General features: G+C 35.3%; 1 protein-coding gene across 3 annotated transcripts in view; it reads left to right on the forward strand.

Moving 5' to 3' along the window:
* SNTG1 (syntrophin gamma 1) overlaps window positions 1–25,354 on the forward strand; it is a 357,236-nt gene that overhangs the window by 287,312 nt on the left and 44,570 nt on the right. For all 3 annotated transcript variants that reach the window (XM_063326848.1, XM_063326847.1, XM_063326849.1), the window contains 2 exons: window positions 12,289–12,405; window positions 16,809–16,880. In XM_063326848.1, coding sequence (XP_063182918.1) covers window positions 12,289–12,405; window positions 16,809–16,880 — 189 coding nt within the window. The remainder of the gene's footprint in view (window positions 1–12,288; window positions 12,406–16,808; window positions 16,881–25,354) is intronic.

Genomic DNA, 25,354 nt, shown 5'->3' on the forward strand with positions numbered 1-25,354 from the left:
AGAGTTCCCCTGAAGTCCAACAGGAGCAAGACACGACAGTATGCAGTTTCTATCTGCTTTCTTTAAATATGCAGCCAGAAGTCACGCTGCTTCCTATTATTTGTTTAACAGCCTACTGTTTACAGCACTTGCTTAATTGCTTAATAGAAGCAATAGTCACTCATCACTCCAACCTATTGCTCCCTTGAGCCTGCCCTAACGGCTGTAGGTGAGGTAATATGGCAGCTTCTCCTTCCCTCCTGCTGCAGTAGGCTGCTGTTCAAAACCAACCCCAGAGAGTGGGAAAAGAGAGAGGCAAAAAAGGAACCAGACCCCTTAGACTATGCAACAAAGGCCTTTAAGAAGAGATGCCCTCTCTGAGAGGAGGGACTTCTACCTAAGTATTAATTAAGAGTTTACATCCATCAATTGTTTGATAACGTTCCTGTAGGTCACTGTCTGCTCTTCACAGGGCCTTGAACTATTCCATCAGGATCTCTCCTTCAACCACACAGATGGCACCCACAGCGGATTTTTTTGTGTTGTCTTTGCTGTGAATGAAGGAGCCTTCCTGTCCCTCTGTAGAGCTCTCTGTGGATACAGAACCTCAGTGTCTAACACTGAAGTTAGAGCTTCATTCAGGACCCAATCGCAATTTTACGGCAGTTACATCCTATATGGGTTGTATCCTTCAGTTGTTCATGATGCTGGGACACTTTGCATTAAAAAAAAAAAAAAAAGAAATGAGTGGAATAAAGTTCAGATATTAATGCAAAATAATTGTTACGTAGTACTCCTTAAAGACCGAGATTTTCTAGAGAAACTACAAAATCCATGGAAATACTGAGATGTCGGAGAGAAGTCAACTATTGACAGGCATCACCCCTTGTCGAAAAATAATTAAGTACGACATGAGTTCAATAGATGTTATGAACTCTACTGCTAATTCCCTGTCAGAGGCCATTGGCATATGACCAGCAAAAGATCCTCAGGATAGCCTAGCTTCAATCTAAACACCAGGCAAATTAAAACACGCTTTACTCTAACAAAGCAAAAAAATTAAATACTTGTTAAAAATCAAGTTATGAAGAGAAGCATGAGAACAATATTATGTAGAATATACTGAATAGCATGTTCTTGATCTAATAATCCCATAAGGTTTTTCTCAGTTTCTAGAGGAGACATTTTAGCAGTAGTTTTCCTCTACCTTACTGTCTTTCAGAATAGGACTGCATTCTGGTTCTTGAACTCAACGCAGTTGTATTTGGATACCACTGTTTGAAAATTAATATATAAAGTGATTCCAGAGTAGCCCTACTTCTTCTTTCTTAGTAATTTAGGAAGATTTTTATTTACTTTAAGAGTGAGTAAGAATGCAAGTTATATATCATTAGTCTTTTACACACCAGCTTTTCCATTCTGTTTAGAAATTCAATTGAATTTCAAGTAATTTCAAGATATTTAGCATCTCTGTTCTCATCTGACTTCTCACCTCCTCTTTCCCTTCCTCTGCAATCTCCATAGAATATCAGCCTTTCACAAATCATAACCGTTGCCCTCTACCCCATTAACAACTGAGAGGGGATGATAGGATTCCTCTTTCATTTCTCAATAGCTGTTTATGAGTAATAGAAGAGTTCTACTGTCTTCACTCTCAAGGGTACCTTACCTGCAAGCAATCTGTACTAAAAACTCCTTTCCAGAGCGTATTTTAAGGATGAAAGTGTGTAGTGAGAAGTTTGAGACACTGTGCCATTGAAGATGAAGGTAGATATAAAATTAGTGAATTCAGAAAAACCCGGAGAGCTACAAGTGGATTGTGAAATGTGAACTGCTACCTTTTGTATGTACTAGTGTGTGTGCTGCCAAATAATGTGGCACTGTAATAATAACAATACTGAAGCTGGTTTGCTAGGAATAGTAAGTCAGGACTTTTTAAAAACAGATTCCAAGACAGATATGACAGTTTTGAGATCCAAGGCTCATAGAATAACAGAATTTTTCAGATTGGATGAGTTGTTGTAGGTCATCCAGTCAAAATCCTGCTCAGAGAATAGCCAACATAAGTCAGGTTGCTCAGGACTTTGCCCAGTCAAGTTCTGAATGTCTGTAAGAATGGAGATTTCATAACATCTCTTACTAAGAGAAATATTTCAAAATTTTCTCTTCTTCTTTGGCTACTAAAAGACAAAGGTGCTTTGGTATATGATTTCTTTGACATAATGCCACAAGATAGTGAATAATTCTCTTTCTGTCGATCTGGCGAGGATTTACTCTGGATTTCAGTTTCAGTATATTTATTTGTTTTTATAAAAATAGTTTATTTTTCAGGCTTCTGTCATTGAAAGTTCAAATTCTGAAGGCAGGTGAAAGAGAAAAGCAATGACCCATAATGTTATCTCTCTTTAGCCATAATGGAAGATGAATACTTTTGTTAAAAATGCTGCAAGTTTGATCCATTCGACTGTAATTTTTTTCAAAGGTAGTCTTCATGAGCCCTTCAAAATCCACTGAAAATCTGCTTAAAAGAAAAAAAAAAGAAAAATCTATAGCTTTCAAAATTTTCTGGTAGTTGATATGTGGCTAGGAAGTATGAAATAAGCATGAATGCAAGCTTACTTTCCTAATGGCATTCAGCTCATTAGACTGACATGCAGAATTATTTGAAACAAAAGGGAAAGCTCAAACTAGGTGTTTCCATACTATGTTTCTGATGACATTTTAGAGGATTTTCTTAACTTTTTTTTTTTTCATTTAGTGATTTTTTGTGTTTGATGAATTTGGTGATTGTCTAGAATTTTTACTTTAAATCAATTTTATACTGTCAAAAGCAAAGTCATATTTGTCAGTTTTTAATCAGGGTAATGATTAACAATAAAGAAAAATGTTAGTCATTCCTGTTGATGTTGTGGAGTTAGTAATAAGTCACAAATATGGTTGTGAGAATGTCTTGCTTTCAGAATTCTGTGTTCTGTTCCTCCCACTTATGATAATTTCTTTATATACATATCTTTGAAGTACACTTTGACTTAAAGGAAGATCAGAGCATAAGTGTTGTCTGATGTTTCTGAGAAGGAAGGAATCACCGTGTTATCCATACATGTAAAATTTATGGCTTAGTTTACAGTTTCTTATGACATGATATGAAATGAAATATAATCTGAAGTTTTACTGCATTGCTCATTTTTTATAGAACAGGAAGAATATTTATCATTTCTATTTAGAAATTAATTAGATATATTGCTTAATGATCTCAAAAATTATACATTCATTAGACAAAAGGTTATTTGGTATAGCTAATTAATGATAAAATTACCTTAGGGAGTATTCTTTATTGATTCAAACATTAAATTTTTATACTGCCTGTTTATTTTGCCTGTTATTAAATGGCACCAGCAATGTTGGTCCACTGAAGACACTGTGCAGATGCATCAAATACTTATCATCTGCAAATTTTCGTATTCTGTAGGAGAGCTGTGTGCCCTTCAGTTATTTCAGACTAATCCATTAGTAGATAAGACTTCAAAATTATTTCCCTTCTCAGGAAACTTTGCTGCTATGCACCGATTGGCAGTTGCTGGAGGTAGATGCCCAGAAAGTTTAAGAAGAAAATTCAATAACTGTCCTTAAAAGGGACATCTGTTCCCGTTAGCAGTTGTAAAGAAATGCTTATTACACCATACCCAACAGTTTTGTGTGCCACTTGCCGTCATGTTTCTGATCGCCGTAGTCATTAATCTTTGAAGGATTTTATATATTATTATTTTTTAATTGGCTCTAATATTTGATGCATTGTGTGCATGTCTGTGAATGTGAAACTTGGCTTCAAATGCTGTTTTAGCTTGTTGTATTAACAGAGTCCTTCCCTTGATGCTGCGAGTTCTTAGCAACTTTCCTTGACCTTTTATCAATTTTTTTCATAATAAAAAAGTTACCTAGCCACCAGCTGACCTTTCATAGACCTTCTTTCTCACAGCAAAATCACAGTGCCGGTAAGGAAGGAAAAAAAACCCATGTCACTACTCCTACTTCTTCAATCACACTCCATTCAAAACAATTCATTAACTGAACATGGATTATGAAAGCTGAAAAACAGTGGATTTATGCAGAAAATTGAGTACTCTGTGCACTTTTGAAAATAAAATTTCACCTCTTGATGACTTTTTCTTCTTTCAGTTACATGCATTGAATTCTCTAAAAAATGAATGAGTTGCTAAAAGCAACTAGTCTAAATTTATTCAATTATTTTTGGAGATTTTATTTGTGCTTATTATTCTGGGAGCACATAAGCAGTAATTGTGTTCTCTGAGAGCTCTGAGAAAGCCTTAAGAACAATTTAATCTTGCAGAAGTCTTTTTTTTTTTTTTGATTATCAGATAGGACAGTTTCTCAATATAAAGAGCAAAAGATGTTTATCAAACATTAATAACTAATTTTATGACTTCGTAAGTATTGCTATTTAAATAACTATGAACGGAAAGTAAAAATTTTGCTCCCTAATAGTCTTCATGCAGTAGCCATGAATAACATTATTCCATAGAATTTTGATTTTGATTTCATCAGAGGACGAAGCACTTAAATATGATGTTTTAATCTGAAATAGGCTTTTGTATACTTACATATATAGCTGCACTGCTAATTTTGTAAATAGTTCAAACTACAATCTCACAAAGTTATAAAAATATTTGTAAGTCAGGTCTTGTGAAGTTATTGTTACCAAAAAAAGGGATTTCTGTCAGATATGTTTATTTTGCTGTGCAAGCAGCGACACCAGAAACTTAAAAGACAGCTTTAAGCATATGCTATATGAAGTTTTATTCCGTCTTTGTGAGCACTTTGAAGTACAAACATCTAATTCTATAGAAATGTAATTTTCATGTTATACAAACTCAAAATTTATATCGCTAAAATTAATTTCAAACAAGTCTGATCTATTACACATCGTCTGTGTTTTCTATATACTCAGACATTCGGGGTTCTCACACTTTTATGCTTACCTTCTCCTTTGGGTGGAGCTCAGTAAGCAGAAATTTAGCAGGCTTTCAGGATGCAAACAAACCAGCTTCGTGAGTAGTATGATCTGTCAGAGGCGACCAGATAGCCTGAATTGCACTACTCCTGACCAAGTTCTTCTTACCAGTCCTTTACAGAGACACAGAAAATGGAAATCCAAACAGTATCTGGAACCAGTCCTTGAAATCTAATTGAAAACTGCTCCTGGGGCAAGTTAAGCATGATAATAAATGCTTTCATAAGTGATTCACGCACACTGGTACCTGAGAAAGACGAGTATGTCAGTTGTTTGCTTGGCGGCACCATCAAAAGTCTGAAAGATGCTGTCTAGTGACTTGTAATAGTCTGATCTTTTTCTTCATTCGGCATGTTTCAGTAATCTAACCTGAGGTGACAAAGATGAATGTGACACATTGTTCATCAGAAAGAAGAGGCCATACCCGCCAGGTCGATTATCTGAAATATTTTTTTTTGTTTGACCCACTTATACTTGAGAGTCTCGAAAATGTATTACATTTATACCATGTACATTTATAAGAGCTAAAAAAGAGACATTAATCAAAAGATAAGTCCTAAACGCGGTCAGGCTACTGGGCTTTAGAATAGATGATGTTTACCTTCTTGCCACCTGAGTGCTGAGCTTTCTTTCTTGCACTATCAGTTTTAAACCCTCAAAAAAACCAGAAATTTTATCCTGGATTAAAAGTGACAGCCCTCCTTGTGATGGATCATAAATTCAGTAGGTGAAAAATAGACAGGCAGGAACTCAAATACGACAGTATATCAAAGATGGTTTCCCTAGTAAAAACAAAAAAACAAAAAACCCCAACAAAACCAAACAGAATCCTACTGGTTGCAGTTACACAGCAGCAAAAGGAGGCGGAATGATGACAGTGTGATGTACAGTAATTTTTTTATCCAGGATGTGTGTAAGACCTGCTCTGTATCAAAGAGTTTGCCGAGAGCTGCTCTTCTGAGAGTGTCAGAGAAGGTCTGAGGCTTCTCAGGTCGGCTGTAAAATGCCTGTGGTGGCAGCGGGACTGAGTCTCCTCAGTGATAAACCTGGCAGCCAAATGAACCTGCTCAGGGACGTGCTAAATTGCTCCAAAGGTGAGTTATGCGGAAGTCTCTGCAAGAAGAAGGGAGGCTCATTCAAGTGAGGAAGTCAGATCGCTCTAGATAACACAAGATATATTTTTTCATCATCTAGCTACCATACCTATTAATCAGGAAAATGCTTAACTCAATCCCATGTAAAATGCACATATCCCTTGTGCAATTCAGGGGGTTTTCCCATATGCTGGCTGGCTACTCTGGTTGATGATTTTTTTCTTGTAATTACCCAGTCAATATCCTGCAAGTCGGGACTAGCATGAGCTATTTTTGTACTGATTCCTTCTAGTAATTTCACACACACACCCTCCAAATTAATATAGATTGGTATTTAATACTGCACTTTGCATTGAAATCCATCTTTGTAAAAACAGCTGCATACAATCATTCTTAAAAATAGTCTTGAACAGAAATGCTGTACTTTCTAAATGCTAATGCTCTATTAAAATGAACAAATTCAAATTGTAATGAATTTTAAATACATGTAATTGTTCATTGACTTGAATAATTTAAGGGAAGCAAAAAAAACCCATCTTTCAATGTTGACATTTTGACAAAGGCACACAGCTGCCCCATTAATGTTCAAACTGACTTTGTCTTTAGAAGAATTTATTGCAATGAACAGATACTTAGAAGTCTTAAATAAATAAAATGAGTGCTTTGAAGTAAACTGCAGCTATTAACATGTAACATTAGGTGAAAAACTGAATGGATGAGACAAAATGTTGCTCTGGATTAGTAGATTATAACAAAAAGATTGTGAGAAACTTGGAAAAGCAAAGTACAGATCTTTAGCTGTTCAGAAAGCTGTCCTGTATCCATAGGTAGCCATTGCTTTTCAAATCTGTGAAGGGCGTGAAGGCATGAAGTAGTCAATACAGTCTTGATTTCTAGCAAGATCTGGTAGATGTCATTGAGCAAATGCTAAAATTTCTCATGGGATGGTGTTGGATATAGTGCAAACTGTAATGCAGGTTTTTCAAACAGTGCTGTAAATGTTGGACAGATGTCTGCAGAGGTGCAGGCAAGTTTTGTTACCCTAAACAGCTGTCTTCACTCTGATTACGATATTGTGTGCTAAGGAAGCAAATATACCCTGTTTTCAGTCTCTGATATCAGTGTTCAGTTATCTGGAGTGTAAGGGAAAAATCATCTTCCATAATTAAGAAGTGTTTTCTGCTTTCTCTGGTACTGTTTACTTTAAGGTTCATAAATATTTCCTTAATTTTTGCGTGATTGTTTAAAAAACAGAACAGCCTTGGTCCGGTAACAAGATGACAACAAGAGTTCTTATCCAGAAGGAAATTAAGCTATATGAGATTCAATAGATGTGTAATCTTACAATCTTCCATAATAATTTTATAATCTCCAATAATAAGGGAAATGCTTAGACATTGAATAATCTATAAGTCAGCAGTACGTAGGTGGTTCAAAAATATGGCGGTCGTCTTTGTCAGTGGTAGCTCTAAAGCACATAGGATAGAAAGGAGGAGATATAACAGAGGAGAACTGAAGGGGGAAAGTATTTTACAAGCAATCATTTTCTCTTTTTATGCATTCCTAATTTTTCTCATTTTACAGAATCACAGAATGGTTGAGATTATAAGGAACCTCTGTAGGTCATCTTGCCCAAACTCCCTTTCAAGTAGGATTACCTAGAGCAGGTTGCCCAGGACCATTTCCATCCACAATTCAAACCAAAAGTAGTTCATTTCTAAATTTTGAAGTTCAGAAATAAAAGGTAAAGGGGATATATGCCAAAGCTGTTCCTCTGCTATTAATAATTTCATGTCATAATTTTCTAGAAAATACTGACCGTTACTGATGTTTATTTGTCACAAAACACAATGAAACAAATGAGACTTCAGATTATTTTAAATCTAATCTGAAACATATGTAAAATAACCTTTCATTGTCATTTGTCTTCTGTTTCTTCGAGATTATTTTTCATATGCAGACTGCCTTGTTTTAGTTGACTTTGTTTGGGAAGAAGATAGAAAATAATTCACAGGAATTTAAAAAAAAAATATATATATTTATGGAAAGTTTATCGAGCTTTTCACAGACCTGAAAAATAGGATAGGAGACATCTTGACTACATTTACAGTAAAGCACATTTTTCCTAGCATTCATTCAAGATTGTATATGATTAGTTCTTCTGTTGATTTTGAAAAACAATTCTTACTCAGCATAAAAATCCTAAACCTTTTAAATACAGGACTGTTTTTGCCAATGGTTGTATTACAATCACGCTTTTTTCCTCCATTTTAGTGTGGTTTTATTGTTTTTCTGCTAACAATTGACTATAATGAATTTTGCGACTATAATACAGAGAAAATTATATTAAAACCAGAGTAGAGAGCATTGTCTGAGTTCCTCATCCTTCATCATTTTTCCCATGTTGTCTGACATATTTGTCTTCTGACTCCATGTTTATCCTGTTGCCCTACAGCACTGTTTCACATAATACGAGTATGAATATGAGACTTCCAAGATAAAAAGCTGTTGGTGCATCTGTTCTGATCGTTGAATCGCCTCACTCATTTAATGTCACATACATTTTACATTTCATTTTCAGGAAATTTTCTTGTTCTTCTTAAAATATAATAAAATTTGTGTAAAAACTCTGGAGAAGTCTCTCTGAAAGTCAAGGCTATTTAATTCATTTTAGCAATATGTTGGACTGATATGAAATATCAGAAATTTATGCCAATTTACCTTGCTTGATTAGGATATCAGTGTGATGTAAATTCATACTAAATTAGGAGATTGCAGAGTTCTGACTGAAGAAAACGTCCTGCTTCATTTATCATTTAGATATAGGGGGTTTTTTTTAACTCTACATGATTTAACTCATAAACCATAATAACTTACTGAATCTTTGTTACTGAAACCGAGCCACTAAGTTAACTAATTTGTGTCACCATTTGATTTTGTAGAATGAGCTACTTCAGGTAAGTTAGAAACCAGGACTACAAAAATTATGTTTTAAGTAAGTGGAATGTTACCACAAATAAAATCTGTTTTCCCCTCCACCGCCACCTTTTTTGATAATGGTCATCAGTTTATAGGGACTCAAAAAAACTTTTCTAAGATTGAAAAACTAGCCTGGTTTTTAAATTTATAAAGGGGCATGCTATGCACTGTCTATTTGTGACTCACCTTTATTTCCATTCATTGTTTGTCTGTAGTTGTAGACATTTCTTTTCAGACAGAATCTCATTAAATTCCTTATTTTGGGCCAAGTCCACATGTAAAGCATTAAGATATGTTCCAAAACTCACAGGCAAGTTTCATATTCGTCCACTATTTCAACAAATATATACATATGAACTATTAAATTGGAAACTTAAGATCCCTTTCCAAATAAATAATTTTTTGAAGCTGTTCAGAGTCAAGGATTTTTAGATGTCAAAATGTTTACCAGTAACATAAATCTCTCAAGCACGTGGCCTCTATTTTATCTCATAAGTGAAAAATTTTCAACAGCTTCTTAGCTTCATTATGTAAAAATTACATATTTTATTTAACTTCACATGTTCAGTGTGCTTAGATAAACTGAGACCACTTTAGGAACACGTAATTAAAATAGTTATCAAGTATTTATTGAGTTTTGCCCTGTTTTCCAGAATCCAGCCCATGCTATTATAATCAAAACATGTGAATATGCACATGCACTCAAAAAACTTTGTAAATGTTCCTAATTACAATCATACAGCCGTTGCTTAACAGTTCTTCTGTATGTTTAATAGTAGGTATTTAGTCTGAAGGAGAAATACTTTTTTGTTCATAAAACCTAGGTACAGCAGGTTGTCTGAAAAATCAATCTAATTTCTCCTCATGATCTACAGAGGCAAGGGAGAAATATCTAAAGGAGCAATTTCATGGTACTTTAGTGTTAAGGCAATCAAATGTGAAATATCAATACATCTGCACAGCATGACTGACAGTATCCTGTTATTCTGATGAATAGCAGAAGCAGAAATGAGGAATGTGAAAAAGAAAAACACTAACTGAAAACAGATTACGTACAGCGCTACAGTGATATTAAATATCATCAGGCAAGATGATATCTTACTGTGTGTCTGATTTTAATGAAACAAATCAAGATAGAACCAAATCAATTCAGTTTAATTGATTTAAAAGCATAGATATCTCAGTCATTCATTCTCTTTCAGTTACAGAGAGGAAAACGTGCCAAACTTGTGCACATGGCAGTTCAATTTTTTATACTACTTTTACTCTTTTCTGTAGTCTGTGTCAGTCACTGAGCTCTACAGATTCCTGCCAAGTCAGAGGGATGGGGATCTGTACTTATCCTGCATTGGGTAACATACGAAACAGCAGAAATGAGGGAAAATTGAATAAACATTGAATTGGAATAATTTAAAACTTCTTTTACTATACCTGTCAAATGTTTTTTTTTCTAACTATTTCTTCTTTCAGGAATGGATGAGATTTCAGAGAATGTGGCTTTTTTAGTTATTGCATGAGAATATAGCGTTGAGCACTCTGCTTGATTCTTGAGCATTGTGGTACAGCTCTGTCTTCTTTTTGAGTTTCATAAACTTGTTTAAGCACCAAACCAGCAGATACTTAAACACATATTGTTCATTGGATCCAAGACTATATTACAGTGTTAGTGTTTGCTATTGGCAAAAGAATTAAATGCTGAGGTTTAACTGTAAGTGTTAGAGGAATGGACTTTCTCCCTGTCTCTGTTTATAGACCATAAAATGTCTAATAAACTGTGATGGAGAGTAGTAGTGTAGATTTCATACATGGGGATTTGAAAAAGCCATTAATTTCCAGTGTGTTATACAATCCAGTGTGTTATAGTACAATCCAACAGAAAAAATTAAAAAAAGGAAAACAAAACAAAATAAAACAGACACCCCCCCACACCCCACACCCCCCGTTTATTTTAATGTATATTCCATGAAGGACTGTTGATGAAAAATCTCTTCCCAACTTGTATAAACCTGTATGAAACGCTTTTTAAAAAGTATATGACATACAAGGTCTCAAAGGATAAAACATGCAGTACAAACATTCATTTTAGGTACCTTTATACCATTGGTAAACTTACTAACTCATTGACTATTAATATGATTGCAATTATTTTTCATAAACTGTTTTCCTTATATATTCATTACTGACATTTAAGACAGAGAATGCCCCATGCTTAAGTAATGGAGAAATCAGTTTCACAAAGCAATTTAAAAATAGATCTATTCCATTAGCAGCACTGTATGAAATATGGGTTGATCTATTTTCCATAGCAGTAGTGTACCAGTGCGCACTGGAAATCGTATTTTATTACTAATGGCATGGTTATAAATCAAAAGTTGCATGCTGTGTCTACTCCCTGTTCAGATGTTCTCCAGAAGTTGGCATAGTGGTGACTCATACTCTGTTTCTCTTTAAGGATTTGATATTAAATTGCTCAAACGTAATAGATGGATAGGTAGGGAATTAGATCCTAAAATGGGTTTGAGTAAGTTCTAGTTCATACATCTATGTCGGAAGATCTGCAAGTAGTCATAAGAGCCAACAGCATTCTGGTTACTTCTCAGCTGTAGATGAAGTCTGTTCAAAGTAGTGTCTGAAAACAGTCTGTTAATTTGCTATTCCTAAGAAAGGAGGTTCAAAACTCCTACATAGGCATTTTTAGAAGGGAAAAAAAAAAGCTTGTCATTATTTGGAAATAAAATCCGTAAGATCATATTGTTTAATGCATAATTGTGAATTTGTATGTGGAGACTGTATCAACATTGCAGTGTAACAACAGTTACTTGATTTTGTATTCCTGGCTAGTAGTTCCTTACACTTCACTTGCATTCAATATCTCTGCTGTGATCTGTCAGCAAATATGTAGAATTACTTCAGGGAGCATTTAATGAGATAATAGACCTTTAACGTCCACTGAGTATGTGGGTTAGCTTTTTTGTTGTTGCTAGTACAATAAATATTTGTTCTGATGTTTTTTGGTTGTCATAACAGGCATTCTTTATACAAATGCGTGATTGTAATTGAACTGCCAATACACCATATTGTGCCCGTGGTTGAAGGTTTGTAGCTGTGTAAAATTTGACAGACATCATCTTACTTGCATGAAAAATTTGCAATTCATTTGAAGAAAGTGTCTGAGGAATGTGTCAACACTATTGATTTTTCTGTCAGATAGTCTACATGGGCTGGACGGAAGAACGGGAACAAGACACCCTTCAGGATCGAATGTACACACCAAAGTTTCTAGCACTGAGGGGATCTTCCCTGTATAAATTTATAGCACCTCCAGTAAGTATATTTCTCATGCTAAGTGGGAATAAATGTTATTAAATAAAATAATTTAACGTAATGTGTCCAAGGCTTTCACGATAAGATATCACTCACTGAGCTAACAGGATTGCAACTTACAGCACTGAAAAGTTCAAGGGTATAGCAAATAGCTGTTCATCAGATAATTGGGCATCTAACAAGAATTTCTCTTCCCCCCAATTACCTGGGCACTGAGAAAAATACAAGAGAAATCTACTTGTGTTAAAAGGGTGCTATTCATTTTCCTTTGGCAGGAAGAACAATCCCGAAGCAAGATGGTTAGATTTAAACAAAACTATCATTTTAAAGTCAGACTGCTGAGATTTGGGGAAATATCAAAGCTTTTTGCATGCTGTGGAAATTGAGATTTCATCCTGAATGTAACTTTCATTCTGCTTGGGAATGACGGAAGGTAGGGAAGCAAATGAAATTGTTTAGGTTAAATATATTGATTGGAATCTGACTGGCAGCAGTGGGCAAAATTTTAGCTGTTGTCTCATACTCAGCAATTTACTTTCACAGTTTTATGGCACCTCTAAACTGCAGTAAACAGACATATCTTCTAGCTATCTTTTAAGCCAGTATCTAAGGAGCCAGTAGCAGTCCCATACAGCAGCAGAGAGAGTCACGTGGATTAATTTGTTCCGTTCATTGGGTGACCTTTCTGACTGCTGCTAAACCCTGTGTTGCTGGATCAGGCTGTAGCTCCTTCCTGCCTGAATCATAGAATGGTTTAGGTTGGAAGGGACATTTAAAAATCTAGTCCAACTCCCCTGCAATGAGCAGGGACATCTTCAACTAGACCAGGTTGCTCAGAGCCTCATCCAGCCTGGCCTTGAAAGTTTCCAGGGGTGGCGCATCTACCACCTCTCCGGGTAACTTGTTTCTGACATAGTTCAAAGCCAGCTTGCAAGTCTTTACATCATCCATCAGTCACTATTCATGTTTGTTTAGCAAAGTGTTTAAAACCATGTGAAAGACAATGAAGAATGGAAATAAGTATGAAATGAAAAGTTTGCATGTTCAATGTTGGTACACTAGTTCACTGGTGTGAGAGTTTGGCTCGCCCATGGCTAGTCATGGGAGTTTGGCTTTTGTTGAGGGATATTTTTCGGGATCAGATTAAAGTGTCAGATTATGCTTCCAAGCACCTTAATTCAAAAGCAGCTCTCATGGCTTTTGCCTACACAAGCTACATGACTTACGTGAGCATTTGCTGCTCATCAAATAAAGCCACCTCCATTCTAGACACTAGACAGAAGCAGAAACAATGCTGAGAGCTTCTGTTTAATACAGAAGAGGCAGATCATTCTTTTCTAAATACTATGGAAGGAAGGATTCAGTCATAAATTTCCAGGAGTAATGTGCTGCTGGTGGGTAAATGGATGATGGGTGATGATTAATGGGTGTGGGTGGGACATGTTCATAACAGGACTGTGAACAGTGGTGATGTGAGTTAGGACCGTTTTGGCAAGCTGCTGCCACCAATCCTTGAAGTCTTTATAGGTCTTGTTTCAGCTGAGCTGCAAGCATAACATGATTTTGTTTTGCCAGATTCTGGTTCTTATTCTAAAATAGGAAGACAGGTCAAGCATAGAGAAAAATATTTTCTCTCCATGGAGTAGGAGGGAAGCAGAATGACAAACATGCTTTCTAAAGGACAAAGAGGAAGATTTCTTGTAGAGCTACCTTAAAAACATATAATGTATGTAATAATTGCACACTTATATGCCCAGCAAAATTATCTTCTTACAAAAGACTGCAGTAGGTTTTTTAAAAGGACTTCTAAAATCCTATTTTATATATGCAAACTTTTACACGTGCAGTTATGTTAGCTATTCTGTGGGTATACGTCTTAATCTCTTCCAGGGATTACAAAAGATTAAGAACAAACTTTCAATGCTGCAGTTTCAGAGCTTCTGTTTATGAAATGCGTAAAGTGTAGTTATAAGAAGAAGAACAGTTTTAATTATATTTGCAGTGTAAACTCCTTGGATTAAGCTGTTTTCTGAACAGACATGTGCTGCCAACTTTTTAACCAGAAAATCAAATGAAAGTATTTCCCTGGTCTCTGCCAAAGTCTAACACATTAGGAAGGGATGTGTTTAAACAGTGTATATCAGTGGCCTCCCCTTGCCTCTTTTTTTTTTGTCTGTTTGATCAATAATACTTCTACTGTCCATGCTCAGATAAATGAGTAATTCTAATGTATCTTATTTGCATTTTGAAAACTTTAAACAAAATTACATTTTTTAAAATTTTTTTTCTGATACATTTTCTCCTTTAGAATTATTAAGTGTGTCATCTGTTGGGTTTCACTTTCTTACAGTTTATAGCTGGAAATCTCAGCAAAAATACACTTGAAAGAGCTGCTAACACCTTTTCTATTGCTACTCAAGCTTTTAAATTAAAATATTAAGAGAACAGGGCAAGCATATCTTTATATAGAAAGAAGTTTGTTTTGACCTGAAAAGAAGTGACTTTAGAAGTACAAACAAAAGCAGGAAACTAGGGGAGAAGGGGGAGCTCTGATATTTTTCCCCAAAGTATGGAGCCTACAGTAAGCACTTAAACACAGCTTTGAATGACTTTGCACTTCAGCAGCAATAGTAACTACTTTTTTCGGATGGGGCAATATGACTTCAGCTTGTGTGGCTGGCGTTTTGGGCTCAGTGGAGCTGTAGCAAGACTCCTCTCCTCACTTCTCTGTTCATGGTGAGAAAGTTCATTCTTTGTCCATTTTGTCCACAGAAGAAAGAACAGCTTTTTTTTTCCCCCCCCCTTTCTTTTTTTCCCTGATAAAAGCATTTTACATATCAATTGTCACATCTCTGAATAGCTGCTTACAACTCAAAGAATAAAGGTCGTATGTTTCCAATATTTCTTTACTTCCTCATTCTGTATCAAACAATTTGTTGACTTAGTAATTAGTCACTCCCTTCCTTAGAAATCTGTTTTAATACCCATACATCAATAAGATAGTGAAAACTGAGTTTGAGGATGGCTGCAAATAACTACAATTCTAATAGAGAAACTCTGACACAGTATTTTTGAACTTTCCATTTGTGACTGTGGTTTCCTCGAAGGAGTTTCAATTAGAATGGTGTTTATAAGTAAAAATTAATTAGGGATAGAATTTTTTCATACAACACCAAAATAATTTTGATCAAGAAAGTTTTATACCAAGGCATCCAAACCCGTAGATGCTTCTCAGCCAAGTTGTGTCTCTTCATGATTGTTTTAGAGAGAAGATAAATTGGTCTCACATAATGCTTTCTTCATGGATACCATTTTATGATACATTTTTCAGAGAACTTTATATTCTTGAATCTTGAAAACCGAATAAGCTTCTGTCTTCATCAGCATCTTCATCTTGCCTAACAATTGTCATGATAAATATGTCTTCCTTTGGAGCTGGGCCACTGTGCGAAACTTCTTACCATTAAGATTTATTTTTTTTCATATATAGCCTGAATTTTCATTCTGTTCTGTGTGTTCTTCTGTCTTTTGAGACTGTGAATAATTCTTCTCTTTCCTTCTCGCAGTTTCCTTGGAAAGTTATTTATAGATTGCTGTGATATCGCCTTGACTCTTCCCTTACTGCATATAGTTATCTATCCCTTTCTGTCTTATTTAAGTCTTCACCCTTACCCTTGCAAGATTTTATTGAGCTCTTTTATCTATGCAATGCTTTGTTCAAAACGGTTGCTTTAAACTAATACTGTTAAAAGCAATTGTCAATTCATAAAAGAGTAGAAACAGACTATTCTTCAAATCTTAGTTTGTTAGAATTTAGGAGTTGATTAGCATGAGCAAGAAAAAAAGAAACTATATTTGATTGTTTCTTGCTAGTTTTTTCCCCTGGATTTCAAGGCATGTGGGGTAAGTGTCTGGGACATTGCAAGGTTGGACAATTTCATTCTATGGATTTGCAAACAAAGTAGGTGACTGGGAGCAAATTGTGGCATGCAGTTACAAGGAGGGCAGTGGTGAGAAAGGTGCCTTCTTATAGTCAAGGCTCTGTGAGAGAAATTCAAGGGCTGCATCCTCTCAGGATCTCAACGCAAACCCCACCAGTTCCCAGGGGAGACTCATCATTCAGCACAGAGCAGCCTGCGTGCAGAGGCACTGTGTTGTAAGCACAAGGAGACAGGCAGGATGTCTCCTAAGCACTGCCTGGATGGAACAGTCTAGTCCCTGATAGTTATTGCTCTGAGGTCTTTGCTTGGTCTCTGCTTGGTCTTTCTGTATACATTATACTGAATGTAAAAGGTTTAGGGATAGATTTTTAATTATTGAATAAACTTAATTTTTGCAATAAACAAAAATAACTTACTTTCTTTTCCTGTTTGATTTGTTTCTCTGTTTGTTTTTTTCCCAAGGTCACAACCTGGGATTGGACACGAGCTGAGAAAACATTTTCGGTTTATGAGATAATGTGCAAAATTCTCAAGGTATGATGAGAAAGTATAAAATAAATTACCATGTTGTCAGACCAGTTGACAAGCCCAAAGTTAACACTGCACCTGGAAACTGCATGTGACTGCCTCGCAGAAAGAGTCAGTCAATATCAGAAGTCCTGGTGTCAGTAGACACAGAGCCAAACTAGAAGGCATGGCAAAATTGGAAAAAAAATGACTAGGAAAATCTTATTTCTTCATAATGCTGTATGGGTTTTATAGCTTTACTTTAATGTCACATTTAACCATTATAAAATTTCTTTTTCAAACTGAGAATCTAAAGAAATAATGATCAATGTGGTTGCATTCAAACATGTTGATGCAACTGACAGTGTCTGCAATGTAAGATTTCCCTAAGAACGAAAGCAGAGTCCTTAAAATATGCAATATAATTCTGAAAACTATTGTTTTATTTTTTCCAATTTCTTCAGTTTTCCTTAACTGTAATAAATGGGAAGAGATAATGAAATATGCTTAGAAAATTAAAGCTGTGAGTAGCAAATTGAATAGGGCCATTATTGTACATTGTATTTAATTATTTATTTCATCCCAAATATAATATAAATGGTCTTCTCTCTGTTTTAAAAGTAGTGAAAAACAGTTTTCCAGATGCTCAGCATTTCTTAATCTAAAACATGAGGAGAGGAAAAAGAGATGAAAAAAAAAAAAAATGTCCCTTTCCATTCATATGAGGTGCTTTCCTGTGTATGTTGGGTTTGGGTTTTGGGGGTCAAAAGGCAATTTGGTCTTTGCTGAAGTTTCATCTTAGTCAAGTATCAAAAAAAAAGTATGAAAAATCATATTTTAAAAAAGTATTTCCTGTTGAGAAGACTTCATACTGACATACATGGTACATTTCCTAGATTTTGTAGGTCACATAAGTGCACTATACTTTCCTCAGGGAGGCAGATTACAGATAGAAAAGCTCAATAAAATTCAGAAACTTTTTACATCAGAGACTTCAAAAGTGCAAAACCGAATTTATAGTCTGAAAAAAAACATCTTTGCTAGCAATCTGGAACAGAAAAATGAAACGAGTTCATTTACTGCTGTTCTTTGGCTGTGAGGTTTGGAGTCTTCATCAAGGAGTAGAACATCCAAAAGAAACATGTCCCATCACTGTGGTATGTCCTTTAACTACCAAGTGTGTGTAAACATTGACTCTTCAGTAGTGGTCTTGTAGGGAGAGAATTAACGGGAAAAGTTAGTCACTCTGTGAAGATATTGCACTGAGGGTGTAATATCAACAATGCTTTTAGAGCAGTCTGGCTTTGAGAGAGAAGAAAAATGTCACTTGTGGCATGCACATTTATTTGTTTTTCTGGTAGCCTCTGGTTACTTCAGGACTTGAGCCTGGAAAACAGTAAGCACCAAGGTAGCTCTTCTCTGAGAAGTAAGCCTGTCGGAGCCAGGACAACCCTTCCGTGTCACTTATCCAAAGATTTTATTATACTGTTTGAATAAGAATGTACAGAATCTATGCCATATGTTTTTCTGTCATTTAAAGGTCCTTCTTCTTTTAATTTCTTCTACCATTTTTATTTGTTGATGCTCTTCTCATTCACTCATTTTTAGATGTTTTTCTTTTTCCCCCTTCTCTTTTATCCCCTGTTCTTGTATACCAATGCAGGGATTTTTTATTTTTTTTTCTCTTTTCAGCCATGCAGCAGAAGTTAGTTACAGCCAAGGGGTCAGTCCGTAAAGCAGTAAAACCTAAACCAATGCCTTTGGGGTGCTGTTGTATGGAAGCACAGAAACCAGTACAATGATTCTAGTTTTTCTTATCATCCAGCTCTCCAAATTGTCTTGGAAGAGGTTTAGATCCTCCATTTTCAGTCAGTATTAACAGAGGGCATCCCAGCAGAGAGGCAATTCCAGTTTAAGTGATATAGGAATATCATTTACGTGTTTCTTTATCACGTTATTCCTATGCAGTCATTCCTTTATTGTCTGTCAACGTGGTCAAGCTTATAAAATGCTGAAATATTTCAGATGGGTTCTTTGGCTGACTAAAAGCTGTAAATAATAAAAAATGGAAGTAGAAAAATCATTGCAATGAAATTACAGCTTCTGACATTGGAGTATTAATCTTCACCATATTCTAGTTTTCTACAGGAGCTACTATAGGACTTAACCATGATTTCACTAAATATAAAAGCAAGTAAAACCAAGAAAAACAGCTTCCCATTATTACTACTACATTGAACCCCTGTAGAGATTCAAGGGTTTTTTCAGCTTTTATGCCAACATCATAAATGTCTCCATTTCCGCAGTCTGTGTTTCTAGACACATTTGTACAAGCCCCATAGATATTACTGAAGCAGAGCCAACTTAAAAAAAGTTACTCTGGTGCTTTGTGATCACCTTGAAACTTCTTCCCTTCTATAGTACCTCACATGCTACTTTCATTATAAATTTGTTTTCCTTGGAGAATGAGTTGAATGTCAAAAGGGCAGGCTAACAGGGTTTGAAGCGATTATATTCTCAGAGATTGATAGAGATCGTGATAGCTCAGGAAACCTAATAAAAAAATGAAGAAAAGAAACCTGGGCTCTTCTACCGCAGAGTGATCCCTCTCCTGCACTTCTTGTTCTTCCATGGCAGAGACTGAGTTCATGTCATTCTTTTCAGGAAAACTGAGAAGGTAGAATTATTCTGTGTTTCTACTTCAGAAGAGACAATCACTGAATCACTGCTGAATACACATTAATATTTCAGTGTTTCAGTATGAAAGAATACTACCACTTCTGGTGACAGTAAAAATATTAAAACTCTAAATAAATATTAATGTCTACACCCGGCAGCGGAATTCACTGATTTAATCGGCAGGAAGGGAATATAGTCCAAACACGTTAAATAAAATTCAGAACTCCTCTGCCACCGTGGCCAATGTTTTCTTCACAGTTGCCTGCATATGTGGAGTGTGCCTTCTCCTTTAGCATCCATTCCAAAGGCTCTGACTCTTCTCATGAACAATATAGGAAACTGGGGTGCCTTTTTTGATTTTTATGGTTCTGTCAGCCTCAAGCCCCTAAAAGGCAGGACCTTCTGCACCTTAATCAGAGATGTCAGAGATTATTATGTGATTTATAACTAATGGATTCATATTTATAATAGTCCTCTAGTAAGTGACTGTTTTGTTACTGTATTCTCCCTGCCCACCCCCCCCCACCCCACCCCCTCTGTCAGATTACAAGGAAAAGAAAGAGGAGGAGACTTGCCCTAAGCAAGGCCAGAAGTCACTATTCTTAATGTGATTAGGACCATCTAAATAATCAGGAAGACCAGTAAAATCTGAAGCATAGAAGTAGATTTTTAAAAGTTCTCTTTTGACTGTGTAAAAAACAGTTTTATTGACATAAATTCAGCAAAGGAGCAGTGATCCCCTAATTCAATATTTGCAGTTTTAGGTGGTAAAAAAAATAAAAAAAATACCCCAAACCCTGACAAACATTCATGTACTACCGAAACAAGATTGGATTGTTAAAAAATGGTTCTGGGGAAAGTTTTCAAATACCATGTAAAAATACGTATCTCGTAAGTATAAAGCTTTCCATTGTCAAGATTTTTGGGTTGAAATAGTAATTTTTGACATGCAAAGTAGGTAAAGCATGCTGAGTACAAAAACCACATTTTAATTATATTGGATTCAATTATTCATCGTGAAATAGTGGCAAACAGCAGTGGGCTATGTTTGATATAAAAGGAACATTTATGGAGATGCAAATAACTTAAGACCTGAGGGGGTAAATACATAAATAGGGAAGCATACAAAGTAATTTATTAAAAATTAAATAGGTCTGTTCATTGTGGGGTGGAAGTACCTTAAGAGAGAGAAAATACGAAGCATTGAAGAGCTCTTTAACACTAAAAAGGAACAGGTAAAAACAAAGAGCGAGTAGAAATCAAACTCAGGTAACTTCAAATTGGGAGGAAGTTAGAAACTGTAAAAGTTCTGATGATTAATCAGTGGAAGGCACTGGTAAGAGAAGCTGATCACTTCTAAACCGCTTTCATTTTTTACCACCAGTTTTATTCGAATTGATGCTAGTGGGACAGTGACACTAGCATGTGCATGAAAATCTGTGATCTGTGTTAAGCAATTTGTCAGGCAAGATAATCTAATGATACCACTTCTGACTTTAAAATGTAGCTGTGAGTTATTTTCAACAGAATTGGTCGTAGAATTTACTATGAATAAATATTTCTAATTTATTCTGGCAGAAGCTTGTTTCACCCTATCCTCTATTTTGATGGGTAAAGCCCCATTAACTAACTAATTCCAATGTTGGGATTGGTCAAATCTTCAATACTCCAGAAAAGCAGATACTTACATCACTAGCTTCCAAAATGGGCAGATGGCCTTGTCCTGTTTAGTACTTCAAAGCTGGTTGAATTATGTATGTCTTTTTGGTACCTCTTACATTTTTGATATGCAGTTTTAACGTGTGTGTTTTGGATGTGTGTGCATGTGCATGCATGTGTAAGTGTGTATATTTTAGCAAGATTTAAGTTTCTGATAAATTGGTAAATAAAAATTATTTAAGCAATTTTTGCATATGGGGCTAGAAAAATGTTTGTTAAATTTTTCAGGTAAATTATAAAGAGTACTATAAAAGATTGCAGTTCTCTGCAAGCAAGTTTGCCTTGTTTCCTTGAGTTACTAATGCTCTTCAGCTGAATCCAAGCATCTCCTTTAATTGTGAGAAAATGCTTTCTATAGTTCAGTTACCTGCCTTCTATCTTCAAGGGGTTACACAAAAATATTTGAAGATTTACAATAAAAAGCACATTTAATTCAGCATAAACCTGGAAACATATTCAGGTGTCAGATCAGCTCTGAAATGAAATATGAGGATAATTGTGAAAGGCAGTCTATGCTATGTTGGGGTGGTGAATCATTGACGTTTATAGCGGGTATCATTCACATCAGTGCAGCTATAATTTTCTTACTATATTAATGAGGACCAACTTGATGTCTCAGAAGACTTGTTTTTCCTTCCATATTTAGTTGTTAGTATGTGTAAAACCCTCAAATGCAGTTATGTTAATTTTCCCACTTAAATTTCCTGTAATTTTGTTCTGCATTTCCAGTAAGTCAAGTGTGGGAAAAGGATGATATAAAAAGCATAGGAAACTACTGAAAATGTTTATGTATTCAGATACATTTTAAAATTAATGCCAATAGACACATAAACATAGAAAGTGAAGGTACAGAATGTATTTTGAGTTATACCATAAACATAATTTGCTCAATGGCTGAGACCTGCATCCTGATGTGATTCCACTAAAGCACTTCACACGTACTCAAAACTGCTTAGGAGGCGTAAGTAATGGATCCCTTTTATGAATAGGTTAATGCTATATCTAGGGAAAATTAGATATTTAGCCAGGGTTTAGCCAGGTGCCCGTTCATAGAAAAAGTGCTAAACTGTTGAGCGTTTAATTTCTAAACATTTTCATTATTTGGTTTGCTTCCTGTTCTAAATTTAAGACTATTTCAAAAGAAAAGAGGATCCGTTTTTACTCTAACTAGAATTACAGTTGTCTTATAGCTTAAGAAAAATAGTAAAAGTCATAAATGAACTCCATGTCCACTGTCATTAAGACCATCATTAAGTTGGCTTCAGTTATACGATAAACTTCTCAGGCACTACTATCATTCAGTAATCAAATAGAACTCATGACAAGACCGTTAGAATTTCCATCACTGGATCCCTATAACCATAAGCTGGTGTGTAGCTGCTCTTGCATAGAGATGTGCACACCTCTGACTCAATCATCCATACTTTCTGTGGTTCTGTATGTGATGTCCGTTAATTTCTCTTCACTGTGTACATAGTGATACAATCCTTAATCCATGGTGTGTTAATTTGGATAAATTTAATGGGCCCTGAGTGTCAAAGGTATTTATGTTCCTGTAGCTGTACAGCACTGTGTAAGAGTCTTTTTTGAAAGCGAAGAGGCAGTTATTAGATTCATGACAACTGTCACAGTATAAAGGCTTGTTAAGTTTTTATTTGATTCAGAATAGGAGGAAGAAATCATATTCGAAAAGTGAAGTTATTAAGTAAGGCTTTTTCTCTTTCCCTTTAATTTTAGAGAAGTTTCTCTTCTTGAAAAAGAAAAAAACCCTTTCTTTGACATTTCTAACGCAATATTAGAATAGCATAGGGAAAAAAAGAGTCAGTTGTGTTGGGCTGGGGCTGCCAATCTCACAGTCTGATCCTGCTTCCTAGAAGAAGCAGCAAGATAAACACACAGAGGAAAAGAAGAAGAATAACAGATACAGAAAACGTATGTTTAAGTGACTCCTGCGACCCCTCTGTTGGTTAAAGGCATCAGCTTTACCTGCTCCTAAGATGTTGCTTTTTGCTGCCTGTCTAGCTATGAGACCCACAGTGGTGTTGCAACATCCTTGAAAGGCAAAGCCAAATTCAACTTTTAAAGTAAGACAAAAGTAATGATGAAAAAGAACAGAAATCAGGTGTGAAATATAAATAATGAATAAGGATACTCTGGAAAGACACATATATGTCTCACATCCCAGATGTTCAAGATTTATGCAAAGTCTGAGGTTTCCTCTCACTGTCTTAGTCTAATCAGGTTATGTCTCAAGATTGATGTGATACATTGTTTCAGGATTTTATCCACTAATATATTCTGATCCATCAATTTTAATAAGTTTTTTTTGTGTAGCATTTATCAATTTTCTGCTATTTTCTGGTCACATACTTTAATTAATTGAGTTTTTTCCTGCCTTTCTTTCTGACTACTGCAATAATTAAATTTAGGATAAGATGTTGGAGTTTTATTACATAAAGAATTTAGGAATATAAGTTTTCAGGCAACAGTGACTATACTGTATTTTTTCACTGGATCTGTGTCCCATTCATTATATGAAGAAAATTGTTCCTGTCCCAGGGACAACTATTCAAAAATTTCCTTTGGTGCATTCTCTTCATGGTGGAAGTCTACATATTAGTCTCAACAGCCAGAGTCAGCACTGAAAACAAAAATATTAATTTCCTAATTAATTTTTATTTTGTAGCTTTATGATAGGATCTTCTTTTCCATAGGCACTTTTGAATTTTCTTCAGAGATTAGTGATTATTAGTGAGTATGTGTAAAATATCATTTTTTTTGCACATTTACTGATACAAATCTGCTGACATACTGATATCCAACACATACACTTTCTCTATGCTATCCTAGTCTATTCTCAGCCTACCATAATGTATTCATAAGCTATTTGAGTAAGCAAAGAATTCTGTGTTTAAAAAAAAAGAGTAAAGAAAAAAAAAGTATGAGGTCTTGTAAGTAATGCTTTTATTATAATGAATAATCAATTTGGTGGGTAATTTTCCAGCCTTTTATTTAATCAGATTTAATTCTTATGCTTCCAATTTTTGTGTCCTTCATGAGAAAGACTTTTAAAAGACCTTTTACTACTTTTCAAACAAATGCATCTAAAGCTGAAAAAAGCCAAACCCCACAAAAATTTCACTATGTGAGAATTAAAAGGACTTTTCTTTCACATAGTCTGCCCAGTTCTGTTTTTTGAGTCCGATGCTTTTTTTCTATTCTTAAGAGGTACATAGCCTCTTGAAGGAGAAATAGTATATCCTGCTCTCATTTCCCATGGCCAGTAGCATAACAACCCCTGACAGCTGGGAACCGTAGGAAAGGTTCTTCTCTTCCTATACACCATGGGGATAGAGCACGTTCAGAATGAAATCTTCAAAATGGTAACAGCCAAATTTTGGCCAGAACATCTACATTTTCAGTAGATCTTAACTTGTATTTTTTTTCAAGGGCAGTAAAGGTTGCCTTCCGTACCTGAAGCATTTGTTGCCATTCCAAAGAACAGAGGCCCCATAGCAGCCCAAAAAGCAGTTTCAGGGGATGGTTCTGCTTGTCTCTTTCTTTCTTTATTTTTCACAAGGACAAACCAATTTCATTCCTTTTCCTAATTTATTTCACAGAATTGATTTAGCTGTTTTAACTAAAACGTGAAAATAAAAAATATCCTCAGGCAGGCAACTAATATGGGAAAAAAACCCCAGCTACAACTATTTAAATCTGAGAAAGTTGTAAACAAGGAGTCAGAATGAAAAGACAGAATCACTCCTTAGCATTGCTGTCTATTATCATTATGTTTACTCTTCTGGGATCTGTTCTTAAACTTAATTTCCAGCAAATAATGCTGCAAAGTTTGGAGAGATACAAAACATTAATATCTTCTCAGAAATGTGATCAGCACATTTTTTAATCTCTGTTTATAATTCCATCAGTCTCTGTTTTCTCTTTCAGAGAAAATAACCACCAATACTTCTCTGGAAAGCATTAGAATATTTTTTTCCCCAAAAGGTTAGTCTGTTTTATGAAAATTTTGAAAATTTTCCTCATATAGCATTAAAATAAATTATTTTAATTTCTGAGTGGAGGCCATTAAGAAATAGGCACAA

The sequence above is a fragment of the Chroicocephalus ridibundus genome, chromosome 2 (assembly GCF_963924245.1).
Source record: "Chroicocephalus ridibundus chromosome 2, bChrRid1.1, whole genome shotgun sequence".
Classification (NCBI taxonomy): Eukaryota; Metazoa; Chordata; class Aves; order Charadriiformes; family Laridae; genus Chroicocephalus; species Chroicocephalus ridibundus.